The 25677-nt window shown below is 43.1% G+C and overlaps 1 protein-coding gene across 1 annotated transcript in view; it reads left to right on the top strand.

Moving 5' to 3' along the window:
* YEATS2 (YEATS domain containing 2) overlaps nucleotides 1–25677 on the top strand; it is a 50374-nt gene that overhangs the window by 10482 nt on the left and 14215 nt on the right. The window contains exons 7-19 of the mRNA XM_075715945.1: nucleotides 1724–1835; nucleotides 3506–3550; nucleotides 4603–4789; nucleotides 6469–6708; nucleotides 8620–8778; nucleotides 11157–11260; nucleotides 13859–13966; nucleotides 15046–15219; nucleotides 16426–16684; nucleotides 17467–17628; nucleotides 19182–19297; nucleotides 21337–21492; nucleotides 22215–22388. Of these exons, the coding sequence (XP_075572060.1) occupies nucleotides 1724–1835; nucleotides 3506–3550; nucleotides 4603–4789; nucleotides 6469–6708; nucleotides 8620–8778; nucleotides 11157–11260; nucleotides 13859–13966; nucleotides 15046–15219; nucleotides 16426–16684; nucleotides 17467–17628; nucleotides 19182–19297; nucleotides 21337–21492; nucleotides 22215–22388 (1996 nt within the window). The remainder of the gene's footprint in view (nucleotides 1–1723; nucleotides 1836–3505; nucleotides 3551–4602; nucleotides 4790–6468; nucleotides 6709–8619; nucleotides 8779–11156; nucleotides 11261–13858; nucleotides 13967–15045; nucleotides 15220–16425; nucleotides 16685–17466; nucleotides 17629–19181; nucleotides 19298–21336; nucleotides 21493–22214; nucleotides 22389–25677) is intronic.

The following is a 25677-nucleotide window of genomic DNA, read 5'->3' as shown; positions in this document are numbered from 1 at the left end:
ATTCCAGTTTTTATGCTTGTCAGGCTTACTATGCCAAGTTTCTTAGAAAGTTAGCAACTTCTTTCCTGATTTTGTATTCCATGTCTGTCTTTAACCTCTGGCTTGGCTTGACTTACTCCAAAATAATAGAAAAAATACATTAGGTTTTATGCAGCAAATGTGCCAAATGGTGGTGTGTTTAGTTTTTGGGGGTTTTTTTTAGTTTATTTATTTTTGTACTGGAAAAAAACATTTAATTGTTGCATCTTGTGTTACTCCTGTGAGTTTCTGCGTCTCCTGTATGTGTTACAGTCTGCTGTGCAGGTTAGACTTCTGTTCTTAAAGGAGGTGTTCTCTACCTCCCGCCCTGTCCAGTGTGGAAAAGAAAGAGGAGCCTCAGAAAGCTCTTTTGCCCTTAGTTTTAATGATACATGTGCATTTGGGCAAGAAGTTTTATTCTTCTCCCAAATATTTCTCTACTGTAGTGAGATCAGTGGCATTGGCTGCATGCTTCAAGAAATTTCCCATTAGTGTAATGGTGTTGGTGCTACAGAAACAGGGCAGCTTCTCTGTCCTCTCCCAAACCTGTATTCAAAGCTGTGACCCTAATGAGATGAACAGGGTCGGTTCTCTGTTGGCTGCTGCGGGGAAATGCCCTGTCAGTCTTTCATTCTTGCTCTTTTGGAGAAGACAGCAGGAGCATGCCTTCAAACTACTTTGTGTCTTCCTGAAGAAATTATTCACATGACGTTCAGCTGCCTGCCTGGAGGAAGGTGGGGAGATTACCTAGGTGCAGATTGGCAACTCAATTCTGGCAAAATTAAGCTGACTGAAAGGCAACTACATAAAGACATATCTGAAATAGAAGTGTTGGTAAGGCTCACTGATGTTTCTGAGAAGGCAACCCTGAGCAGGACAAAAGCAAACTCCTTTGTATTTCTTGTATAATATACTAAATTACGTTTGACTGCTGTCTTTTTGTGCCTTTCTCAGTTTCCAGTATCTGACATCAGTGCTGTTTGTCTTCTGTTTTAATCCCATCTAGTTAATTGATTTCTTCTTGTTGCACAGTCCTGGTCATTATATAGTGAACATTAATGTTCTGGACTAAAAATAGCCTTTAAACCTCTTGCATTTTGTTTAATTGCAAAACTACATTTGGGATTTACGATAACAACAAGTTGAAATACCAAAAAAGTAACCATAAATGTTAGATATAAATATGTTTCTTTTTTTCAGTGGTTGAGTTAGCTTTTCCTTGTTGTCTGTATGTTGTTCTTTCGGCGTTACATGAGGCATGCACCTTCTTGCTACTAGACAGGGAATAGCAGAACGTGATTGCAAAATGCTGCATTAAAAACTCACCTTGCAGCTGTGTCCTTGAGCTGACTTGGGGTTTTTTGAAACAAGTATTTTTCATTTGGCATTACACACAGTCTTTTCTTCTCCACGTGCCCCCCTCCCCCCTCCTCCCCCCCACCCCTGACATTTGTTTCACATGTTCTATCATCCAGCAGTGTTTTACCATTTTCTTCCCTGTCTCCTTGTGCAAAATAAATATGTTTTCAGCTGTCCAAACCCATAAGATTCTTATTTCTGTGACTGAATTCTCTCTGTGGTGAAGAGCAGGCCTGAAGATAGCTTTAGTTGTCAGTTAGAAAAGCAGCCTTTAGCTTTCTGAAAAAGAGGCAGGTGAAAGGTATACCACTTCTGCATCCAAAATGTGATCACCATTTGTTTCCAGAGAACCTCCATTTCACCTGACCAGGAGAGGCTGGGGAGAATTCCCTGTGAGAGTCCAGATACACTTCAAGGATAGCCAGAACAAGAGGATCGATATCATACACAATTTGAAGGTATTTGAACAAAATATTTGAGAGAAAGGCAATTAAATGAGCTCTCCTGCATAATCTAGAAGATGCTCTGCTTGTGTGTGTGCTTCTGCCTCTTTCTGTTGTGTGTATGTCCTGCTGTTTTTTTGCACATGAATAGCTGAGCTGGAGAATCAAAAAAGATCCAGGAAAGCCTCTTACCGTGGCTATATTGGAGGTGATGCTGTAGGCAAGGAACCCAGCCTTGCAGAAGCTGGAACTGATTCTGCTCAGAGCAGCAAAGTATTTACCTGTTGTTTCCCTAAAATTTGAGATATTTATCGTGCTATCACTGTCTTTAACTTGACAGGGTGCTGCAGGGCTATCTTTCTGTTGGTGAAGTGATTGCTCTATTTGTTCTGTTCTTCAGCACTTGCATGTATCAGCTAGAGACTATCTCTGTTGGTAGAATGGGCAGGGCAGGGCTGAGATTCCCTGTTCATTCTTCCTTTTGAAGAGAGCTTTCTTTTTCAACTCATTCACCTGTCCTGTGACACTCAGCAGGATTTATTGTATGCAGCAGTCCTGCAAAACTAGACCATTGCTCTTATTTTCCTTTTAATTAGTAGTTGCTAGTATTAGTGGAGTTAAGTCCTGAGCTGGTTTAGTTTCCTGTTTCTTTGAGCAGTATGATCAGTTTTATTTCAACCCTGCGTGCATTAATGAATTCCCTGCTAATGTAGATACCTTATTACAACCCTAAATGTAGACAGTAGAGAAGGTTGGAAATGTTCCCCTGGAACTTAGGGACATTTAATGTAGATGAGTAAAATACATTTGGAGAGAGAGAACTTGGGGAGAAATTGGTAACAGTATGATGGACATTGTGTAGTGAGGAAGCCCAGCCTACAGAAGAAAACGAGCCAGTCCGTGACACACAAGAACTCAAATCAGCAAATCTTTACTGTTTGCATACTGAGCCTGTGGCAGCTGTGAGGTGATGTGAATGAGCTGAGGCTTCCTCTGTGGCTGGCAGCCTCTCTGCCCCTGAGCTCTGGAGCACCAGGAGCCTGTCAAACCCAACTTCTCTCTATAGGTATCTTAATAGATGCCTCTGGGATTTTCTGCCTCTTCATCATCTGATACTCAGTGTGAACAGTTATTTAATCAGAAGTATAGTGCAAACGTAGCCTTTGTGCGGGTTAGTTTAAATCTCTCTGATTTTTTTCTCATTATTATTTCCTTATATTGACTTGAGGAATAAAAAGGACACTCCTCAAAGGCTTCTCTTAGAATAAAATAATAATTGCCCCATCCCTGGAAACACTGAAGGTCACATTGGACAGGGCTCCAAGCAACCTGTTTTGTTGAAGATGTCCCTGCTCATTGCAGGGGGGGTTGGACTAAATGACCTTTAAAGGTCCCCTCCAACCCAAACCATTCTATGATTCTATCTCCCCAACGATCTCATTTCCTTCAGTTTTTTTGCTGCTTTCTGCTTTAGTGTAGGCTTTGGGTTGTAGCTGGCTTTTTTGCAGAAGAGAGGATACTAAACAGAGCACACAGATTTCTGACCCTGTGGCCTCAAAATAGTTGATGCACCGCTGCTCAACTTACATAGTTTCATACCCCTTTCAAACAAATTGTATTGTAAATTCTAGTTAATACATGGGTTTGCCCTGGTTAATATGAATATATTGTATTGTTTTACCCAGTTGGACAGGACCTACACAGGCCTGCAGACGCTTGGCGCAGAAACGGTGAGTCAATGGGTCACGGGATGGATGTTGTACTTTGATTCCCTTAAGGGTGTTTAAAAAGAAAAAGATACATGGGACTAAGCACAGAGTCAGACCCACTTGATTTCACAATTTCTGAAATGTAGATTTTGCTCTCTTGTTAAATGAAATGATTATGACACCTTGTCACTATTCATGACAACAGTAATTTTTTCCCCTTTCCAGTTCAGGGGAGACTGTTTCCAGCTTTTCTTTCATAAAGAACTTAACTTGTACTACAGTTTTAATTTTTATTTCTTTGTGGAGCTTCTGGTACCAAATGTCTTGATTTGCATTCTGATGTGCTGTAGATCTCATACATAAAGAATTTAAGTTAAAGGGATCACCCAACTGTCCTGCTGAAGTTTTGCACTATTTAAGTAATTCTAAGTTTCTGCATCTGTCAAGATTCAGTATCTCGATGGAAAATGAACTCTTAAAACTTACAATAAAATAAATGAATTAATAAGTCATAGTTTGCTATATCCCTAAAGTTTTTTTTGTATTATTTTCCCCTTGTTATACTATAATGAATGGAAATTTTTATGGTGAAATTGCATTACTTCAGCTTTGCAGTCTGTGGAGAAAACATTAACGTGAGATGTCTACTACTGTGATTAAAGGACATTTTGAAGAGTAGATCATATGTGTTTCTCAAGGCCTTATCAAAAAAGGCAAGCTGCAGTTTTGCGCCTGTCCCTAAGCGGGTATGCAGTCTCCTCTCCTGAGTGGCATGCTTGCAGCTGGGCTCTGTATTCCTTACAGTGTTCACTATTCAGATTTCCCCATGGACTCGGAGATGTGCTATTTTACCATGGCGGTTAAATGTTGCAAGATTTTTGTCTTAGCTCAGGTGCTGCTGGACCTCTGGGAAGTCTTCCTGAAACAAATGGAAGTTTTATGCAGAGGTGGGGGGAGGAGAGGGAGAAGTTTCCAGACATTAAAATAAAAAGAAAAGGCATCGTTGTTTTCACTTTTTGTATCTTTACCTAGCTATCAAATATTAATGTCATCCTTTCTCCTATTTCTGGAAGGTAGTGGATGTGGAGCTACATAGGCATTCCCTTGGCGAGGAATATCTCTTCTCCCAGTCTTCGGAGTCTGACCTTTCTGACGTTCCTACATCTTTACCACTGCCACTGAGTATCCCAGCACCGGTCAAAGCTTCTTCGCCAATTAAACAGTTGCGGGACTCCAGCCCAGATGCTTCTGTGGACAAAGGTAAAGCGAATGGGTATTAGTGAAATTCGAGTTCTTGGAACTTCAGCTTTTCTGGATACCTCCTCTTAATTGCTCTCTTGGCTTAAAGGTTGCCAGTGCTACCTGCTCCTTGTTCACCCCAGGTTGTTATTTCTTCGTGTACTCCAAAATGCAGTTCAGAAATTGTTACGGTTTATTTGGGTTTTGCGGTTTTGTTTTGTATTTTTTTTTAAATCTGGAGTTTGTGAGTGGGCTCTGTTTTGCTAAACATAGTGAATATGGAGCTTTATGCAGCGATGTAGTTGGAAAAATGGTTGTTGAATAGCACTTGTAGTTTTGTTCCTGGCAGACTGTTTTCAGAGGGTTTTTTAGGTTTCTGAATGTTTTGGGGACTGTGTATAGATTTAAGAAATTGGTCTAGTGGTGTGTTCAGTTATATACATTGGTGCCTAAAATGAGTTGACTGCGGGAGAAAAAAAAAAGACTGCATAACAGTGATGATGAAAATGGAAAGTGAAAAAGACATAGTGTACGTTTGTCTGAGGGATGACATCTGTGCATGTCGTGGTCTCATTCTCACCTTCCTCTGTAAGATCAGGAAATGTGGTGCCTGTTGCAGTGGGCCAGCAGTTGATGCCTTAGGATCATTTGAGTTGCCTGAAACAAGCTGGTGCTGTCCACTTGGGCACACTGTTCTGATTTTTAGTTTGTGTGAAGTAAGTAAAACTGTGCCTCTGTTACCATTTAGCTTTATTTTCTGAAATATACGGTGTCAAGGCTTACATGATAGACCTTGGTTAACTGGGCTGAGAAACAAGCATGTCTTTTATGGTTTGCACGTTTTAGTGCGAGAAACTTGCTGGAAACAGCAACTTTATATTTCAAAATATGGTCACATGTAATGTGATCTGATGCCTTTCTTGATTTATCCTGACACTCCTGTGTTCAAGGAATGGCTTTAAGCTGGTATCTTGCATGGTGCACTTTCTGGTAGGTGCGGTAGGGCCACTGGCGGTGTTCTGGCTCAGCAAGAAGAATGTCCACTGTTTAAATGCGGTGTGTTCTTGTGGCCAAAAAAGGAGAAACACAACCACATTTTAAATGCACAGGCTTTTTATTCAAACAGGAAGATATGCAGCACCTTTAGGTGAGCAGTGCTACAGCAAACAGGAAGGAAGTAAACCTGCCTCTTTCTTACACTGACAGGCAGTGGCTTCTCTTGTCAGCTCCAGGTTAACTGATCTCCTTCTACATCAGATCAGGTGGATTCCTCAACCCAGGTCAAAAGGTGGTCTCCTTGTGCTCTTACTCCAAAAAAATGCACTGCAAGATTCTCTGCAAAGGAGGTCCAGCCTTAGTCCTGTGAAGCCCTAACCGAGGACACTCAACTACCAGCAGCTTTTGGTCAATGGAAGGGTCATTCCAAGAAAATGTGTGAGAAGTGGCTGGTCACCTGCCGCAGCTGAACAGGCTGTGCACGGTAGCATTCTATTCTTCTGTTCAGGGACAAATCCAACAGGCTTGCACAGGAGGAAACCCCTACCCCACTTTCTCCCCGTTCAGCGCTGCCCACCAGTTGCTTTTCCTTCCTTCAAGAGCATGTTTGTCATACCTGAGTTTTGTTTGTGTAGAGAAGCACAGTAAGGAAATAGATGTCTCAGCCTAAGAACTATTTCTCTTCTTTTCCCTGTTTTAATCAGGATTCCCTGGGAATGCTGAAACCGAAAGACATGCCACGTTTTATTCCCTGCCATCTTCGATAGAACGGACTCCCACCAAGTTAGCCACACAGAAAGTTGCCTTTGGCTCTCATGGAAATTCAGCTTTTCAACCTATTGCAGCTAGCTGTAAAATAGTGCCTCAAGGTCAGAGTCCAAGCCCTGCAGAGTCGCCAGGAAAATCCTTCCAGCCTATCACCATGAGTTGCAAGATTGTATCAGGTGAATGTTAGTTTACCTATCCGAGTGCTTCACACTGGAAAAAAGAGAGTGAACCAGCTGGACTTGTTTTGTGTCCTTCCCCTGATTTCCTGCCAGTGTTTGAATGTCAGGCAGTAGGAAACTCTAGAAGAAGGAGCTAAACACACTTCTTCACGTTCAAGGAAAAAAAATACAGGTGTGAAATGCTTCACATCAGATCAAAAGCAGGATGAGAGCTCTTCTCTCCCTGTTCACCAATGCTTTTAAGTATGAAAATGATAGTCTTTAACTGGACTGCTACCCACAGAAAGGCCTAGGCAAGGACACATCTTCCATGTGGGGTACTTGCATGTGGGAAGAAGCCATTCTTCTCCCTCCCACTTTCAGACAACTGGGATGGATTAAGAAGATTTTTTTTTTTTTTCTGATTATTGGGCAAATAATTAGGTTCAACCTTGTAGACTCAAATGGTCCCTCTTGTACTTGTGATATCTCCTCAAATGGAACAGCTTTGGTCTTCCTCTTCCAAAAGTTCACCCTCTGTTGGATTCAATTGTCAGCTGACTGCAGTGAGCAACGTGATACTCTTTTGATAGTTTCTGAACTAAACATGTTCAAGGTGCTGTTTGGTCATTTCACTTATAGTCCCTTCCCTGCCTGGGCATGATGACATCCACTGGATGATGTTTTACATCAGAAAGTTTTAATGTGCAGCTCACCATGTCACGTGTGAGCTGAAAGATGACCTGTTACATCCCTCATTTTCTGGTGTTCAGGGTAGAGAGGATGAAGCACCAGCTATCAGTCTGTGTGATTTCTGATGATCTGCTCCCAAATAATTTTCCTCAAATGTATCTGGTTTATTGTTGGGTTTTTTTTAATTAAGATGTCAAGGAAAAATATTGAAACTTAAAACTGTATTCAGGCTGATTTACATTTGAACATATGCCAAGTGCTTTCTTCTTTCTTGATAAGCTCTTCTCTTGATCTTCTTTTCCCAAGGCTTCCCAGAAAGCAAGAATTACAGGGGCCATCCTATCTTTCTTAAAATCCTTTGACTGTTCTCTGTTGATATTTGCTAATTAAATGTTTCTCTGCTAAATATTTTTCCAAGGCTCTGCTGTCTGCTGAGAAGTGTCACCCCTTTCAGTTTTCAAAAGCAGTTTATAAGACATGGCAATTTTATTTGACCAGCATTTATGTTCCATTTTAATTGTCAATCACTGCCAAGAAAGCAGAGCCAACAGGCAGTTGAAGATTAGTGTGCTTGCTGCCATCTCTTTCTCTGATCACTTCTTTGCCTGTCCTTTTCTCTGCTTTCTTGTTTACCCCCTCATGCAGCTTTTTTCTTCTCTAGCTTTTCTCTTTCCTGGTCCTCTTACCCAGAAGTTGCACACTTTAGAGTTTGCTTTCAAGGACTCCTGCTGTAGTGAGAGCAGTGAAGAGACAAGAGCGTCCATGCCTGTCTGATGGCTGCTGCATTGCACAGCTTTTCTACATGAACTGCTTGGTTCCTGGCTCTGAATGCCTGTAATGTGGGCTCCACGAGGAAAAGAGGGCATCCGTCAAGGAGCTCAGCTCTCTTTCTTCATCTCCTTGGGTGGACTGGTCTTGGCAGTGAGAATGATTTAGGTAGTGTCCTCAGGATTCAAGGATGGACTAGATGGCTTCTCAAGGTCCCTTTGAACCCTGCTTGTCCTGATAGGCAGAGAATGTCCAGGGTGTAGGTATAAGCCATAGTGCTTAACATGCCTCTTTCTTTCCTTCTGTCTCCTCTTTCCTTTTCCAAGTCCTGTGATCTCGCTCAGGCTGGGAATTGCATCCTCAAAAAAATGTTCCTTCTCTAAGCCATTTAAATAAGTACTACTATTGCTATATTTTTATGTTCTGACAACATTTACAAGACAGAAGCATTGGACTTTTTTTCTTAAGGTTCTCCAATATCGACCCCTAGTCCATCTCCGCTACCTCGTACCCCAACCTCCACTCCGGTGCACATGAAGCAAGGCTCTGCTAGTTCAGTCATTAATAATCCGTATATTATTGTGGACAAGCCTGGACAGATGGTTGGAGCAGCAGCCACAAGCACAGGTGTGTAGTGTGATCATACAAGGCAGTGGCTTAGTCTTACCCATTCAAGTTTATTCTCCCTTTAAAATGATTAGTATAATAACAGTATTTCAGCTTGCAAAGACGGAAGAGCACTCGGCAAAGAAAGAGGGAGGTATTACTGGTTTGTACAACTGGCTGGTGTAACATGGTTAAGGGTATCTCAGACTTTAACATAACTTGCTTTAGGAAACGGCACATAATGTAAGGCTGAACTGAATTCAGGCAAAAAGGGAAGAGGAGAAAGTAAAGTAGACTGGTGCACAGAGATTTAAACGGAAACAGTGCACCCATGGTTGGGTGAGGACTGTATTGCAGATATGGGTAAAAAGCATGGAGAGCTTGCAACGACTTGCAGATCTTAAGTTCCAGTGTACGGTGCTCTAGATGTGTTGAAGTGGTTGAGTAGACCCATGTGAGTTTCTGTTACTGCTCTCAACTTCTAGCTGGCCTGATTCCAGACCGTTTGGATTCCTCTAACTGGATTCCCTCAGTGCTTCAGTTGGTGACATAAGCCTAGGGTCGGGGGGAGGACTGAGCTGCAGGAGACGGGTGATAGGTATGGGAGTCAACTGGTAATCTTTGTGTCGGGGTTGGAGGAAAGGTCACTCAAAAGTCATTTATTTGTTGTGATTTGTGGCCAAGAACTGCTGTCTGTTTAAAACCACAGTTGTTTGTGTATGTGTAAGTGCTTGCCAGCATCTCAGGAGGATGCTTAGAGCCATGTAGTCAACTGCAGCATCCATGTAACACACAAACCATTCACTGGGCGTCGTTGAAAAGTGCAATAATTCTTCTCTTAATAATGGTTCCTCCTTTTATCTGAGGGAACGCAGCTGTCATGTTCATTTTAACTCCATCACAGAGGGAATTGGTAGGGGGAGCGTAGTCGTAGATGAATTTTTTGTATGTTTTGTATGTTTTGGGGCTTTCTTGGTAACACTGAAGCTGTTTCACCAATAGTTTGTTTGGTTTGGTTTTTGTTGGCTGTGCTTTTCCTGCCTTTTTTCTTTTCTGTTTCTTCTTTACCTCCAGCCTGATGGCTACTCTGCATATGCGGTGTATCATGGTTTGGGTAACTTTTGTGTTCTCCTAGTAGAGATTTGTACATGGAGGATAGGATCTGTAGATGCACCAGATGGTTTAGACATAGAAGTCTTAATGCCACTCAGTGTGCAGTTTCCCACCACATTAGTGCGATGTAAGTACAGACTGGCCTGGAAGAAACTGCTGCCTCTCCCTCCCCTGCACTCCTGCCACTTCCTCCATATCCTGCACGAGTCAGATCAGTGGCAGAGCAGAAGATTAATACCATCCCCTCCCCAAACTGAGTTTTGTCAGATAGCCTCGTCACCAGATCCCCCCGTATGAGGGAGCAAGAGAGAATGTGGAACTGGCTTTTTGGCAACAGCAGCCAGGCTGGATTGAGTATAATGTGATATTACAGACAAAATCACAGATCATATTTAAAAAGAGGGGTGAGATCTGAAACTTCATGCTCTGTGAAAACCAGCCTTCCCAAACCCCATTATTGTGAGAAATGGCTGCTCATTTACTTCTAAATTTAAGTGCAGATTGCAGTACAACTCTATGAAGACTATTACTGTGTTTTCATGTGTGTAATCCATGGCTTTGGCATCTCTCAAAAGCTAAACAAAACTAACAAACGAAACCAACAGCAGTAACAAAACTGCTGCTGAGCAAGTGTTGTTTATGTGCTCTGATAACGCAGGGTAAGTTTACCACTGAACCCCTGTCTATCTCGGGGCCAGGAGAGTGCTGTGGCACACGTCTCTGTATGATGAGTTTGCAAGAGCAGTCTTGCACAGACAGAGGAGCCTATGCCTTCATTCCCTATTTCTGTTTCTTCCTTTTCCCTCCCTCACTCTGTCCCTTCCTCTTGTTACTTTTCACTTTGTTTGCCTCCTTTTCTGGCCTTCCTTTTCCCTCCCACTCCAGCCTCCTTCAAGCCTTTCCCCATGCCAGTGTCCAAGGCTAGCATAGGTTCAGAGGGCTTCTGGGCAGTGGAGGACGTTACATCTGCAGCAGCAAGTTCTGACCAGCAGCTCACTTCCTGTCCTAATTTCACATAGTCACACCTGTAGCTGATATCCTCAGTGTCCCAGGAAGGTGCCTGACCGTTTGCTTGCAGTGGAGAGTACCTTCTCTGGGGCATGGATTCTGCAGGTGGAAATTCGGTAGTGGATCTGTTTTGTGCCCATGCCGACTCCCACTGATGTACCTCGTGGAGAATACAGTCAAAATGAAATGCCATGTTTCTTGTTAGAAGAGGTTTCATGTGTTAAGTGGCACTGCTCCCTGCCCCTCACCTGACATCTGCTTTATTTCCCGATATACAGGGAGCCCAACCAGCAAACTGACCAGTGTTTGTCAGGCCTCTCACGGAACTGGATCTCCTGTATCAAAGACCCATGGGACCAGTTTTGTTACCTCAGTTGTCAAGGTAATGTTCTCATTAGGTGCGTACTTTCCATTTAAAATCCAGCTTCCTATTAAATAGGGCTCTTTAGTATTATAAATTCTGCATTTTGGGCAAGTTCTTTTGGTTTTCATTTCATATGAAGGTTTACTGTGTCTAACAAATGGAGCCATATGAGAACGTGGTGGTTTTACAAGATAATAGTGTCACTTGGTGCAGCTCTAATTAGACTTGCCTACACCTCTGTTAAAGGCACTGCTCTTTTGCTTTTCTACAAGCAAATCCATGGAGGGCATAGCTGTCAAAGTGTCTTACCTTTCAAAAAAGCTCTTATGTAGCTGACTTTGATCTTCCACTTCGTTAGTGTCAGTGTTAGTGTCACCAGAGGTGCCTACCTCAAAACCTTTACTCCGTTCATTATTTTTGTACAGCAGCTGCTTGTAGCAGCCTGAAAATAGCTCATTTAGTGGTTTTACAACTGCCTTCATTTAGAAAAATGTTGTGTAAACAGTGGAGTAACCAAATGTGTAAACAAACAGTGATAAATAGGGTTCATGCATCTGATCTGCAAAGCCCAAAAGGTACGGAGCTGATCTGTCTCACGTAAAATCTCTCCCACATCTTGTGCTAGGAAGGATATTTCTGGCAGGCGAGTGGTGTCAGTGAGGCTCTTTCTGAAAGCAGCTGATGGGCGTCCTGCTGAAAACAGGAGTGCTTCCTTGTCTCTGAGTCACAAGAATATTAATTCTGGATATGGTTGGGGGGGAGAAGGTTTGCAAGTCAGCCTGCAGAGAGCAAATCACTTTACATTTGGAACTGAAATGCTTCCTATGTCTGTTAGTGGAAAAGTGTTGAAGATTTCTGTCTGAAGCCTTTAGTTTGGAGTAGCATTTTAAGTGTCAGGTGTGCAGCTAGCTATTCAGCTTTTAAGAGTCTGTCTGCTCAGATGGATTTCACTTAACTACATTGAAAACCACTCATTAGTCTTTATTTTTCACTGATTTGAGACAGTTCTTTCTGAAACGTTTTCAATGAGTCAAAATAGGCTCATGTCATTAGTAACAGTTGAATTCTGTATTTCCAGGGCAAAGTTAAAAACTGAAGATATTTTTTAAAATATATATAAAAATCATAGCTCTGTAAACAGAAATTTATTTTGATTTATGTCTTCGGGTTGGTGGAAAAGCTGTGATTTTATGTTTTCTTTAAAGAGGAGGGGGTGTCCCATAGTTCATTGTGATGTTACAGATTGTGTTTAACTCACCACTTTTCATCTCTTCACTATGTGCTAGTTTTCTTTGCATTTTTTTTAATGACTTAAGGCTGTGTTTCTTCAACCATTTCTTTAAAATGACCGATATGCAGCCTGCTGTTATGAGGACTGGTTATACCTCTAGCCTTGTCTTCGCACCTCCCCCTGTTTGCTACCAGTTGTGCAGCGATGTGGTGAACCAGAGCAGACAACCAATCTGGTTGAAAAAGAATCTGTTTTCAACCATGTGTGTCAGTACAAAGAAGATGGCAGGAGTATGAGGTTAGAGTCTGAGGGCTTGCTTTCTGGGTCATAATCCAACCCAAGCGATTGTGAAACCATGGCTTTGGAGTTCACATTGATTGTGAAGAAGTACAATTATTTCACTTAAAACAGAACTGTAACAAACTTCCTCAAATGCATTTGACTTCTCTACCAGCCTCAGATCCAGAAATGCCAGGTGCATGATTTTGCAGTTGTGGAAATTTTTTTTTTACTCCATTTAGTTATATTGCCTCACTGTTTCTGCCAAGTGGTGAGTTCTGCCTGGGAAGACTATGTGCCATTAGGTCTTTCTGGTTACAGGAGAGCAAAAATTCATCTGAGAGAATTTTGCTTGCAGACTTAAATTGAACATTTTTTTCCCCCTCTGTAACTTGTTTCTTCTTAGTGTCTTCTCTCTCTGAGATTGTGTACAGAATCACAGAATGTTTCAGGTTGGCAGGGACCTCTGGAGATCACCCAGTCCGACTCAGCTGCTCAAAGCAGGGTGAACTAGAGCAGGTTCCTCAGGCATGTGTCCAGTCGGATTTTGAGTATCTCCAAGGCTGCAGAGTCCACAAACTCTCTGAGCAACCTGTTCCAGTGTTTGATCACCATTAAAATTAAAAAAAAAAAAAATTCTTTTATTTAAACAGAATTTCCTGTGTTTCAATTTGTGCCCATTGACTCTTGTCCTTTCATTGGATGCTATTGAGCGTTGTCTGGCTCAGTCTTCTTTACACTTTCCCATCAGGTATTTATACACGTTGACAAAATCCTCAGCTTACTTGAATTTTACAGGTCTGAAATGCTTTGTGTAAAAAGCTGGTGGGGGAACATGAGTTGATTTCTTTCACCTGTGTGTGATATGGTAAGAAACCGTTACTGCTGTTGGAGATGTAACGTTCCAAATAAAACTTGCTTCATAGGTTGTATTGAGTATGTTACACTCCTTTTATTAAGTGTTGACCGATTTTGGAAATGGCTTACTTGTACAGGTAATTTGGGACTGCCCAGATGGTCCATGCTACCCTTTATTAGCAGTCACTTGGTTTGTTTCTTGTATTGGACATTTCACCAATTTTTGCGCCATGCCTTTCTGTTCGCAGCAGGAGGATTCTCTGTTTGCCACCATGCCACCCCTTTGTCCCATCGGGAGTCATTCCAAGGTGCAAAGCCCCAAATCAGTCACTGGAGGACTTGGAGCTTTTACAAAGGTATTCCTCTCAGCTTTTGTGCTGGGACAAGGAGTGCAGTAATGCCATTCCGTGTTAACTTGTGCCACAAACTGTATAACTTGCAATGCATGTAAAACTGTTACTGGAACCAATATGTGTTCCGTGCCAAGGGCTCTCTAGCTCCTCTCAAAAAATGTCTTGTTTTCTCTTCTTTTCCTGTGGCTCTGCTGTTTCTGTGATCTTTCTTTTTATCTCCTCTTTCATCCTTTCTTGTTTTTCTTTGAATCACTGTCGTATTGAGGCTGACTTTTTAAAGCTATTTTTTAGTGGGATCCAGTAAAAGTAAACTGCAGTAGATTTATCAGGAGCTTCTTAAAAAATGCTATAGTGATTTCTGAATGTCAGATGTTGCCACTTGTGAGTACGTTTCCTTAAATATTACCAACCGGAATTTAAAGTTGTTTCTGGCAATATTAGGTGATCCAAGTAAAAGGTGGAAGAATGCTTCCTACTGGTTACAGTACCTACAGCAGTCTAACGCAAAAAAACCCAGACTTTCTTGAGTTGCTGATCTTAGCAATTAGATTTAGGGCCTGTTGCAGGGAAACGTAAAACATATACACAAGAAAATAATGTCAGCTATAATAATTTACAATATCTATAGCTGTAATATCAGTTGTAATTTTGCAGGATAGGAAAAGAATTGAGGTTTAGAACGTGTTCTGAACAGGAAGGTGATTACAAAGTTGAAACCTTAAAGTGTTCTGGCTCCTTTCTGAGAGGCGGGGCCTGAAGGAGTCAGGTCTGGCCAAGTCCATCGTTAGTATTACTAGTAGTTGCATTATTACTAGCGATTTCTGTGATTCTCTATTTTCTATGAGCACCTCTCAAACCTGGAGTGCTTTGTAAATAGACACCCCCCTCACACACTTGTGTGTTGGGAGTAGCCCTCATCTTGGAGCTGAGTTAGAGAGTCCACCTGGTGGTGTGTAAGAACCATGTCTGAGTTTACTGGCTGTTGCCTGACCTTTCTTGCAGACGGGCTCTTCCAGAAATGATCCCCAGTGATTTAAGGTGCTTGCTTTTCTTATTATTTATTATTTCTTCCTATTGAAAAGGTGATAATAAAGCAGGAGCCGGGAGAGCTGCCCCAGCAATCCCAACCACCGGTGACAGGGACAGCCACGCAGACCTCTGTGCAGCAGTATGTCACTGTAAAAGGGAGCCACATGTTAGCCTTGTCACCACAGAAGCCAGTCGTGAGCGCAGGCGAGGGGACGGTGCAGTCTAAGGTACGAGGCACTTGGGCATCTTTGGTGTGGTGTAAGCTTTCTTGTGGTTTCATTGCAACACATCATGCTTCTCTCAAGGGTGTAGGGTTTCTTCTGTCTCAGACACAGGCAGCAGCACCACCATGGGTAGCTAGTTTCCCCATGTGCATGGAGTGGCTCATACCATGCTTACCTGTAGTCCCTCAGAAGGGAGCAGGGTAGGAAGGTGCTATTGCACTTTGTCGTGTACAGGGAACATCTCCCACTTCTGTCTAACCCATTGCAACAGTGGGGTGGGGGTGGTTTTCAACTGGAGCCTGTCAACCCATCAGCTGCCATCGTCACCTCTTGCTGAAACTCGTCCAAGTCTTTCTGTAGGAGGAGGCAAATTCTTTCTTTGGACTGCAGGCCTGCAACAAAAAAGAACAGGACAAATAGGGAGTGGGGTGGAGGCTGAGCCAGCACTAGCATGAGGTGGAAGCAGTCCTACCTGAGTGGCAACTCAAGGGTTTTATTATAGGAGTCTGTGCCAATGCAGTGCTGCTATGACAGGGGTGACACAGCTTCTGAGAAGGCACGGTAACTGCAGTGACGAGATGACAGATGTGTCAGAAACTGCCTCCATTCTTGCCTGTTTCCATTGTGAATAGAGTCAAATCATGTGCCAAGCACAAGAGACTACATGGGGAGCTTTCACTTTTGCATAAGTACATATTTGTATTTGCAACAGTTCATTGTCCTTTTTAACTGCCTTATTTGCCTGTTTGAGCAGGTACGCAAACTCGTGTTTGCCTGCAGTTACTGTCAACACATAAAATTGAAGCACTTTGTGGATTCTGCTTTGAGGCCATAGTTTTCCCAGGGAGTCTGTTCCCATGAATGTGTTGAAACTAAATTTCTGGATCTCTGTGCTTTGCCAAGGCAAGCTTTATCTTCAGCTGGAATTAAGCCATTGCTTGTATATCAGAAAAAAATAGAAGTGCCCTGTAATTTGAATGTGCTTAATCTTGTGGGTGCTCTGAAATCCCAGTTGTGTTTAACAGTTTATCTATTCACTGGGGATTGGCCTCTTGCCAATTTAATTTTGTTTCCAAATGAGTAGCTTTTATATGTGACTAGACATGTATAAAGTGTCCTGAAATGTCTAGAGATGGAGGAAGTGTATGAGCTAGAATTCACATGATTGCTTTTGCCAGCAGCACATCGTGCAATATTTATTTGTTGCAGGTTGTTGGCGTTCCAGTTGGTTCTGCTTTACAGTCGACAGTGAAACAAGCGGTGGCTATCAGTGGTGGCCAGATACTTGTGGCAAAATCTAGCTCTTCGGTAGCGAAGGCTGTTGGTCCAAAGCAGGTCGTGACTCAAGGTGTAGCCAAAGCCATCGTGAGTGGAGGTGGAGGGACAATTGTTGCTCAGCCTGTGCAGACTATAACAAAGGCACAAGTTTCTTCCACAGGTGCTCAGAAGAGTACATCTCAAGGCTCAGGTAGAGTAATTTTACACCTTGTTAATAGCTCATGATGGGTAGACTTTGGGGCACTATAGTGATTTCTTCAACTGCAAAATAATTATGTGTGATTGAGAAACTTCAAAATGAGTAGAGAAGTCTGTAGGGAAATTCAGGCTGACTGAGATTAGTAATAAAGATGTTAACTCGTTATCTGCAAGGGGGGAAGAGGGAGCACAAGTACTTTAAAACATGCAGTCTTCTGTGAGTGGATATCAGACATATGCTGGGGAATGTGCTAGAGACTCAGTCAACTTTCATGGCGCCAGGTCTCATATTTTGCCCAACATTGTGGGTCTTAGATGCTCAAAGGGCTCCACATAAATCCAACCAACAAGAGCCAAACTGTCCTTATTGCATCTTCACTTCTTCCTCAGTGCTTACAGTTACGGGATTGTGGGCAGAAGCACCCTGCCTGCTTCTGCACACAGCTGTCTTTAGCTGAGCATGTTAGCTCATGTTAGACTGTTTGAAAGGTGTTGTGTGGCCTCCAGACTGGAGTAAGCCTGTAGACTCCATGGCTGTGCTGCTTTGGCCTGCAGCTGCAAGTGGTACTGCATGCAGAGAGATTTTTTTCTTTCAGACCTATTCAAAAAAGTGTTTGTGCGTCACTGGTGAAATTAATCTGCGGTTAGGCCAGCTAAGTATGGATTATCAAAGGCTAGCTGCATGTCACTCCTAGTACTTTCATCCTGTGCAGATTTCGTGCATAGTACCTTCTGCAAGCAGTGGTTTTATTTCTTTTTATTCTTTCTTTCTAGTGATGGCCACGCTGCAGTTACCAGCCACCAACCTGGCAAACTTGGCAAACTTGCCACCAGGCACCAAACTGTACCTCACCACCAACAGCAAGAATCCTTCTGGGAAAGGAAAACTGCTTCTGATACCCCAAGGAGCCATACTGCGAGCCACAAATAATGCTAGTTAGTCTTGCAGGGAAATCTAATGAGTTAAATAATGTAATCACTGCATAATTAATGTTTGGCATTTTTGCTATAAAGCATCCTGGTACTGTGGAAGTCAGTAATGGGATGGGGTTTCTTTGTTCACAACACAGTATGTGGTACTTTTTAAGACTGAGATCTCACAAGTGCCTTCTGTTTTGGATGAAACTGCATTTCATGCAGTGCTCTCAACATCTTTCTCTCTGTGCTAAAAGCAGTGTAATTCTCATCAAAATTCAGCAAAGGGTTGTCTTTAACTCTTCATTGTGATCTGTAGGAAGGCAGCTGTATTTTCTGATGTAGAACTGAGGTGGATTTGAACACAGTTGTGAAAGCTATTAATAAGTCATGGAATGACACCCTGGAGAAACTAAAAACATAAGAAACTAACTTTGAAAAGGACAAGATACTGTATCTGGAATGAGGGAAAGAAATAATTTTCAATATTGATACAAGGTTTGGCCCTAAGCCTTTGAGCCCAGCAGAAACACTTTGTTGCTAATGGGCTTGTGAATCGAACTTGCTGTGAAATACCTGGAGAATAACATTGCTAAAAGAGTTCCAGTGGGTGATACTTTGTTTATAGCGTGCTATTGCTGTTGGGAAAGAATACTGCAGGTTTTGGACTGTGTAGATGCAGAGTTTTGTTGTGAGCCTTCTCCAGAATACTCCTTTTGAGGCTGGGGGTTGGTATGGGAGATGAATTGGGTGTAAACTTCTTGCTCCCAGTTCTGATACTGGCAGTGAGTATCTGGCAGGTATTATTCAGTTGAATATATAAGGCTGTAAATACCGGCAACATGGCAATAGAGTATATGTCACTGAGAAAGTATTTTTGGGCTGCAGAGCTTGTGATGGCAGCCCCATTGCTTGAGATTTAGAGAGGCAGCTGGGGCAGTCCAGCCTTGACAAGGAAGTAATCTGACAGACTTCAAGGAAGAGCAAATACTTGTGATTTTTATGGCAGAGCCATAAGTATTCTTTTTACCCTTGTTTCTTAATGAGAGACTGCAAAAAAGCCTATGTCTAGGCTGTTGTTTCTGGAGGCAGAGCAATATCAAAGTGTCGCTGCAAATTACCACTGCTCGGTATCCACGATCTAATACTCTGTTAACAAAATTGTATTGGAACAGCCAACAAAAGTAAAATTAAGAAGCCAGTGGGATTCAGAGTGTTTCTAGGGCTTTTGCTGCAGATTTATAACCTGCAAAAGACTGATGAAGACTGTTCATCTGTTGGACAGCATCTTCTTTTGATAGAAAACTTAAAACAGCCTGAAATGAGCTTTGCTTGCCCACCAGTCCTCCTTATTTTCCCCCATAGCCCCTTTCGTTCATGGCATTTGCTGAGCTGTAAGGGAGGACAGCAGCACATCTGAACTGTGCTGTACTGGCTAATAATATTATTCAGCTGCAAAACATGTGGCAGCAAGCATCTTGCAATGTGTTTTCAATTACTTGTATATACAGGGATGCTTTAGCAGCTGACAGTGTCTGGTTACCAAAGGGTCAAGCTTTTTCTTCTGGTTACAGGTCTCCAGTCTGGTTCTTCTACAAATAGTGGAGGAGGAGCAACAACCCAAAGCACAAGCAGTAACTTGTCGCAGCACCTCACCTATACATCCTACATCCTGAAGCAGACACCCCAGGTCAGTGGTGTAAGCATCTTAACTGAAGTAGATTGACAGTGATAGTATGTGGATATCCTGTGGTTCTGTAGTAACGTGAAACATTGTTGGACTATGGGGACTAGATCCTCTCTAACAGCTCTTGCCTTTCTCCCCTTTGCCAGGCACCTGCTTTACTACTTGCTGTTGCTATTGGCACATCTCTGCCCCTCACCTCCCCTTGCAGGGTGGTACCCTCACGGCTCCTTGCGGGCTAAGAAAGCAGCACTGAGTAAGACCAGGGCAAGCAGTGGGTGGAGAAGAGGCAGAGTCTCCAAAGGGTCTCCAAAACAAGAGAGGTGATATGACAGAGATGAAGAGTTACCTTACACAGTAGGAAGTATAAGAGTTGGAGGAAGACAGTAGAAATATGAGAATGAAGGAAGAGTGGGGTAACAAAACCTTATGAAGTTCAACAAAGACAAATGTAAGGTCTTGCACCTGGGAAAACATAATCCAGGAGTGCAGCACAGGCTGGGATCTACCCAGTTGTGGAGTAGCTCTGTGGAAAAGGACCTGGGGGTCCTGGTGGACAACAAGCTCAATATGAGGTCCTTTCCAATCTTAATGATTCCTAGTTTTTACTTTCATTATAAATAATCCAGCCACCAAGCCAGGAAACATGAAATGCTACTCTACCCTTAATTGGTTTAGTGGTGGACTTGGTAATGTTAGGTTAATGGTTGGACTGGATGATCTTAAAGGTCTTTTCCAACCTAAACGATTCTATGATTCTATGAGTGAACAGTGTGCTGCTGCAGCAAAGAAAGCAAACAGGATGCTGGGTTGCATCGACAAGGGCATCACCAGCAGAGATAAAGAAGTTATTATCCCACTCTGCTCAGCCCTTGTCAGGCCACACCTGGAATACTGTGTTCAGTTTTGGTCCCCTTGGTCCCCATATACAAAAAAAGATGTGGACAGGCTGGAGAGGGTCCAGAAAAGGGCCACAATGATCAAAGGACTGGGAAGCCTCCCATATGAGGAAAGGCTGAGAGAACTGGGTTTGTTCAGCCTTGAGGAAAGAAGGCTTATGGGAGACCTTATCACCATGTTCCAGTATTTAAGGGTGGCTACAAAGAAGATGGAGACTACCTTTTACAAGGAGTCATGTGGAAAAGACAGGGGTAGCAGGTACAAGTTACTCCTGGGGAGATTCCAGTTGGACACAAGAGGAAGATTTTTCACAGTGAGAACAATCAGCCATTGGAATAATTTCCCCAGGGAAGTGGTGGATTCCCCAACATTGGACACTTTTAAGACTCAGCTGGACAGGGTGCTGGACCATCTTGTCTAGACTGTGCTTTTGCCAAGAAATGTTGGACCAGATGATCCTTGAGGGTCTCTTCCAACCTGTTATTCTATGATTCTATAATTATTGTAGAGAAATGGCAAGGCTGAGTCAAGTAAGGAAGAAAAATGAGAAAACAGAAGATTGTGTGAAGGCGTCCATATGTGATAGGGAGTGAATGAAACCTCTGAAGGGTAGCAACTGAACACTGGTGAGAAGCAGGCAGGGTCTCAGGTGGTAGGCTATTAGAGTGCACACTTCCAGTTGTCACTGATTTCTGTATGCTGAGCTCTGAATATATAGCCTTTGTGGGTGGGACTAAATACGTTTTGAAGTGAGAAGGTCAGAGAATGTCTTGATTTCTCCTTTTTTGCCTAGCCCAGCAATAGCTTCTCTGATCTTGCATGCTAAGCAGCATTTGTCACAAAGAATAAACTTAAAGAGCATAAAGTGTGTTAAATTGTAGTGGATGCCTCTGACAAGACAGGAAACTGGCTTTTTCACCCCTTAGCTTGCATCAGAAAGTGGTGTTCTGCACCAAGAAGAGAAGGCTGTGTCCAGCTCTTAGTGCAGAAGGTTCCACTGTAATTAGCAGTGCTTTGTTTTAGAAGATTAAATGTTGTTGTTCATTACAGCTACAAGCTTGTATCCTGTATCGAGACTCCTAGATTTCTGTTGACTTTTAACTGCATTTCAAAGTGCTAACTTCCCTAACTTACTTCTGGAGCAGGGCACCTTTCTGGTCGGCCAGCCTTCTCCTCAGAGTTCTGGGAAGCAGCTGACTCCAGCTTCAGTTGTTCAGAGCAATGTAGGAGTCGGAGCATCTTCCACACAAGGACAAGCACTAAAAGTCATAACTGGACAGAAAACAGCTCTATTTACACAGGTAACGTGCAAATGATTTGTTTCTCTTACCAGTCAGCATTTTGTCAGATAAAGTATAGGAACCACAGCCACACATTATGAAAGGTTTTCCTTTTGTACTTGTTTGGTTTGTTTTGGTTTTTGTACAGTTATGATGCTGGCTGTACTATGATAAGGAAAGCGCACGAAGGCCTACTTTCATATGCAGATATTGGGCCACGGTTTTTCAGCTTTATTTCTGTTCTCAAAGTGGGTCATGTGTAAGCTTGGGTTGCTAGTTAGTAAATGTGTTATGGGATTTCTTAGTGAAATGGAATTAGAAAAGTGAATACAGTCAGGTGCAAAAATGTGCTTAAATATTTGAACCTTAGAAATGGGTCACCCGCTAAAGTTCTTAAAAAAATTTTTGGTTTGGTATCTGTCAAAGGTCTGTCTTTTAAACACTACAAAGTGGGTCCCTATGAAATTCAGACCCCCAAGAGTACTTGTAATTGATCATCCAAAGTTCAAGATTGAGAGGCATATTTTTGCAAAGTCAACAGTTTGATGAAGTTGATGTCTGAGGTTGTAATTTTGTTCTATTGCCACAATTTTCCTTTTTCAAAAGTCTTTTGAAAATATTTTTCAGTAACATAAAATGCATTTGTCTTGTTTGTTTTGGTTATGTTGGGTTTTTTTTAAGTAATTTTTAAAAAAATCCAAACAAATATACCTTTTTTCCTTATGCTGAATTCTTTTTCAAAGGCTGCACCCAGTGGACAGACATCACTGATGAAAATATCAGATGGGTCTATAAAATCAGTGCCTGCCTCATCCCAGCTGTCCAAACCTGGCACCACTGTGCTGAGAGTATCAGGAGGCGTTATCACCACGGCTGCTGCTCCTGCCATGGCCCTTCCCACAAATGGGGTGGCCCAGGTGAGAAACAACTTGGCCAATATTCTGTAATGTAACTTTTGCACTCTAACCAGTATAATCCCCAGGAAAGGACTTCTGCTCTGCTGCTTTTTTTCCCTGTTGATATTCTTCTTTTCAGACAGCTTTGCTGGTGGGTGTGTTCTTATTTGTGTTCCAGCACGATGCACGCAACTCTTTCTGTTGGCTTCTTTGTTTGGCACAAAGTAATATCTGTGAAGAAACAAGGGGAGAGAGAAACTAAAACTTGTGCTTTCTTGCTTTTAATGTTGTTAAAATTCAGGTAGGCAGGAAAGGCTTTATCTGGAACAGCTTTTGCAGTCATACAGATCAGATTTTTGGGTACACAGCCTTTAAGCACCAAATCTGTTGCTGGCACAACAGTTTGCAGAAGAATGTGAAATGCATGAAGCTCTGTATCCAGCAAGCCAGTGAAAGCCAGCAGTAACTAGCCTGTAGGTTGCTCCTCTGAGATCACAGGCTGTCCATGATGCTTAGTGCCCAATTTGCCATCAATAGATTTCAGAGGCTGGCAGTCGCCAGGGTTCGTGGTCCTTGGGTCCTGAGTGTGCTCAAAGGATGTCACTCTTCTCCACCCCAGGGAAGTTGTAACCAAGTCCAGCCTTGGAACAAGGTGCTTGGACATAGAGTGAGGTTGGAAGTCCCCAGAGTCCTGAGAGAATTGGCTGATGTAGTTGCCAAGCCACTCTCCATGATATTTGAAAAGTCATGGCAGTCAGGTGAAGTCCCTGGTGACTGGAAGAAGGGGAATGTTGTGCCCATTTTTAAAGAGGGAAGAAAGGAGGACCCTGGGAACTACTGACCTGTCAGCCTCACCTCTGTGCCTGGGAAGATCATGGAACAGATCCTCCTAGAAGCTATGCTCAAGCATATGGAAGACAGGGAGGTGATTCGAGACAGCCAGCATGGATTCACCAAGGGCAAGTCCTGCCTGACCAACCTAGTGGCTTTCTATGAAGGAGTGACTGCATCAGTGGACAAAGGAAAAGCAATGGATGTCATCTATTTGGACTTCTGTAAAGCCTTCAACACAGTCCTCCACCTCTCTAAACTGGGGAGATATGGATTTGATGGGTGGACTGTTCGGTGGATAAGGAATTGGCTGGGTGGTCACATCCAGAGGGTCGTGGTCAATGGCTTGATGTCCACATGGAGACCGGTGACAAGTGGTGTCCCTCAGGGGTCCGTACTGGGACCAGTGCTGTTTAACATCTTCATCAATGACATAGACAGTGGGATCGAGTGCACCCTCAGCAAGTTTGCAGACGACACCAAGCTGAGTGGTGCGGTTGACATGCCAGAAGGACGAGACGTCATCCAAAGGGACCTGGACAAGCTGGAGAGGTGGGCCTGTGTGAACCTCATGAGGTTCAACAAGGCCAAGTGCAAGGTCCTGCACCTTGGTCGGGGGAACCCCTGATATCAATACAGGCTGGGGGATGAAGAGATTGAGAGCAGCCCTGCGGAGAAGGACTTGGGGGTACTGGTGGATGAAAAGCTGGACACGAGCTGGCAATGTGCGCTTGCAGCCCAGAAAGCCAACCGTATCCTGGGCTGCATCAAAAGAAGCGTGGCCAGCAGGTCGAGGGAGGTGATTCTGCCCCTCTACTCTGTTCTGGTGAGACCTCACCTGGAGTACTGCGTCCAGCTCTGGGGCCCTCAGCACAAGAAGGACATGGACCTGTTGGAGCGGGTCCAGAAGAGGGCCACAAAAATGATCCGAGGGCTGGAGCACCTCTCCTACAAGGACAGGCTGAGAGAGTTGGGGTTGTTCAGCCTGGAGAAGGCTGTGAGGAGACCTTATTGCAGCCTTTCAGTATTTAAAGGGGGCCTATAAGAAGGATGGGGCAATCTTTTTTAGCAAGGCCTGTTGCGACAGGAGAAGGAATAATGGATTTAAACTAAAGAAGAATAGATTTAGACTGGATATAAGGAAGAAATGTTTTACAATGAGGGTGGTGAAGCCCTGGAACAGGTTGCCCAGAGAGGTGGTGGAGGCCCCATCCCTAGAAACATTGAAGGTCAGGTTGGCTGGGGCTGTGAGCAACCTGATCTGGTTAAAGCTGTCCCTGCTCACTGCAGGGGTGTTGGGCTAGATGACCTCTGAAGGTCCCTTCCAACCCAAAGCATTCTGTGATTCTAAGTAAAACATTCGCGTTCCTAGAGTGAACGCTCTTGTGTGTGGATGCAGCCATGTATCCAATTGATGCAGGTTTTCCACCTGGAATGGACTTAGAGTTCACAGGGTGGGGAGGAGGCAGCGAAAAGGATGTATCTAGCTCACTGGAAGGGTTCCCCCAGCCTTGCGGCTTTTGCATGTGGAGAGGCAAAGATTAAACAAGTGGAGAGTTGACACCATGCTTCCCTCAGAGGGCTGAATGCTGGCATATGCAGCATATGATTCTTATATTGATGGGATGAGAGGAAATGGCCTCAAGTTGCATCAGGGGAGGTTTAGATTGGACAGTAGGAAAAATTTCTTCACAGAAAGAGTGGTCAAGTGTTGGAACAGGCTGCCCAGAGAGGTGGTGGAGTCACCAAGCCTGGAGGTGTTCAAAACAGGTAGACATGGCACTCTGGAACGTGGTTTAGTCACCATGGTGGTGTTGGGCTGACGGTTGGACTGATGATCTTAGAGGTCCTTTCCAACCTTAATGATTCCTAGTTTTACTTTCATTAAAAAATAATCCAGCCACCAAGCCAGGAAACATGAAATTAATTATTACTCTACCCTTCATTGGTTTATTGGTGGACTTGGTAGAGTTAGGTTAACAGTTGGACTTGATGATCTTAAAGGTCTTTTCCAATCTAAACGATTCTATGATTCTATGTGTAGGTGAAGATGCTAAAATTTGTGTTAAATGCTAGTCACTGTTTTTACAGCTCTCATTGAAGCTGCAAAGATAGACATTTTTTTGTCCAGCCTCGTTATCCCAAACTTTTTTCCCATTTCTCTGCTGATACCTCTGGAGTTTTGACCAGCAGGGAAACATGAAACATTCCTGGGTCAAATTCTTCATCTGGAGGCCTAGCTGCTTGCTGAAGTTAAGGGACCTGGCTCAGACACTGTCAAAGCAGTTGTGGTAACAGTTCCTGTGTACACAGTTTCACTTTGTCTGCTTGAAACAGCCTCCGTTCTATATGTACCATCACTGTATATGGGGTTTTGGATATGTGCTTGAGAACCTCTTGCTTCTTAATGATAGATAAATAGACATTTGCTTTTGCTACTTCTAGATACTTCCTCGTTGTACTTATTGTTGAATCATCT

The sequence above is a fragment of the Pelecanus crispus genome, chromosome 9 (assembly GCF_030463565.1).
Source record: "Pelecanus crispus isolate bPelCri1 chromosome 9, bPelCri1.pri, whole genome shotgun sequence".
Classification (NCBI taxonomy): domain Eukaryota; kingdom Metazoa; phylum Chordata; class Aves; order Pelecaniformes; family Pelecanidae; genus Pelecanus; species Pelecanus crispus.
Note: the sequence above shows the minus strand (reverse complement) of the source record. Positions and strands in the feature narration are given on the sequence as shown.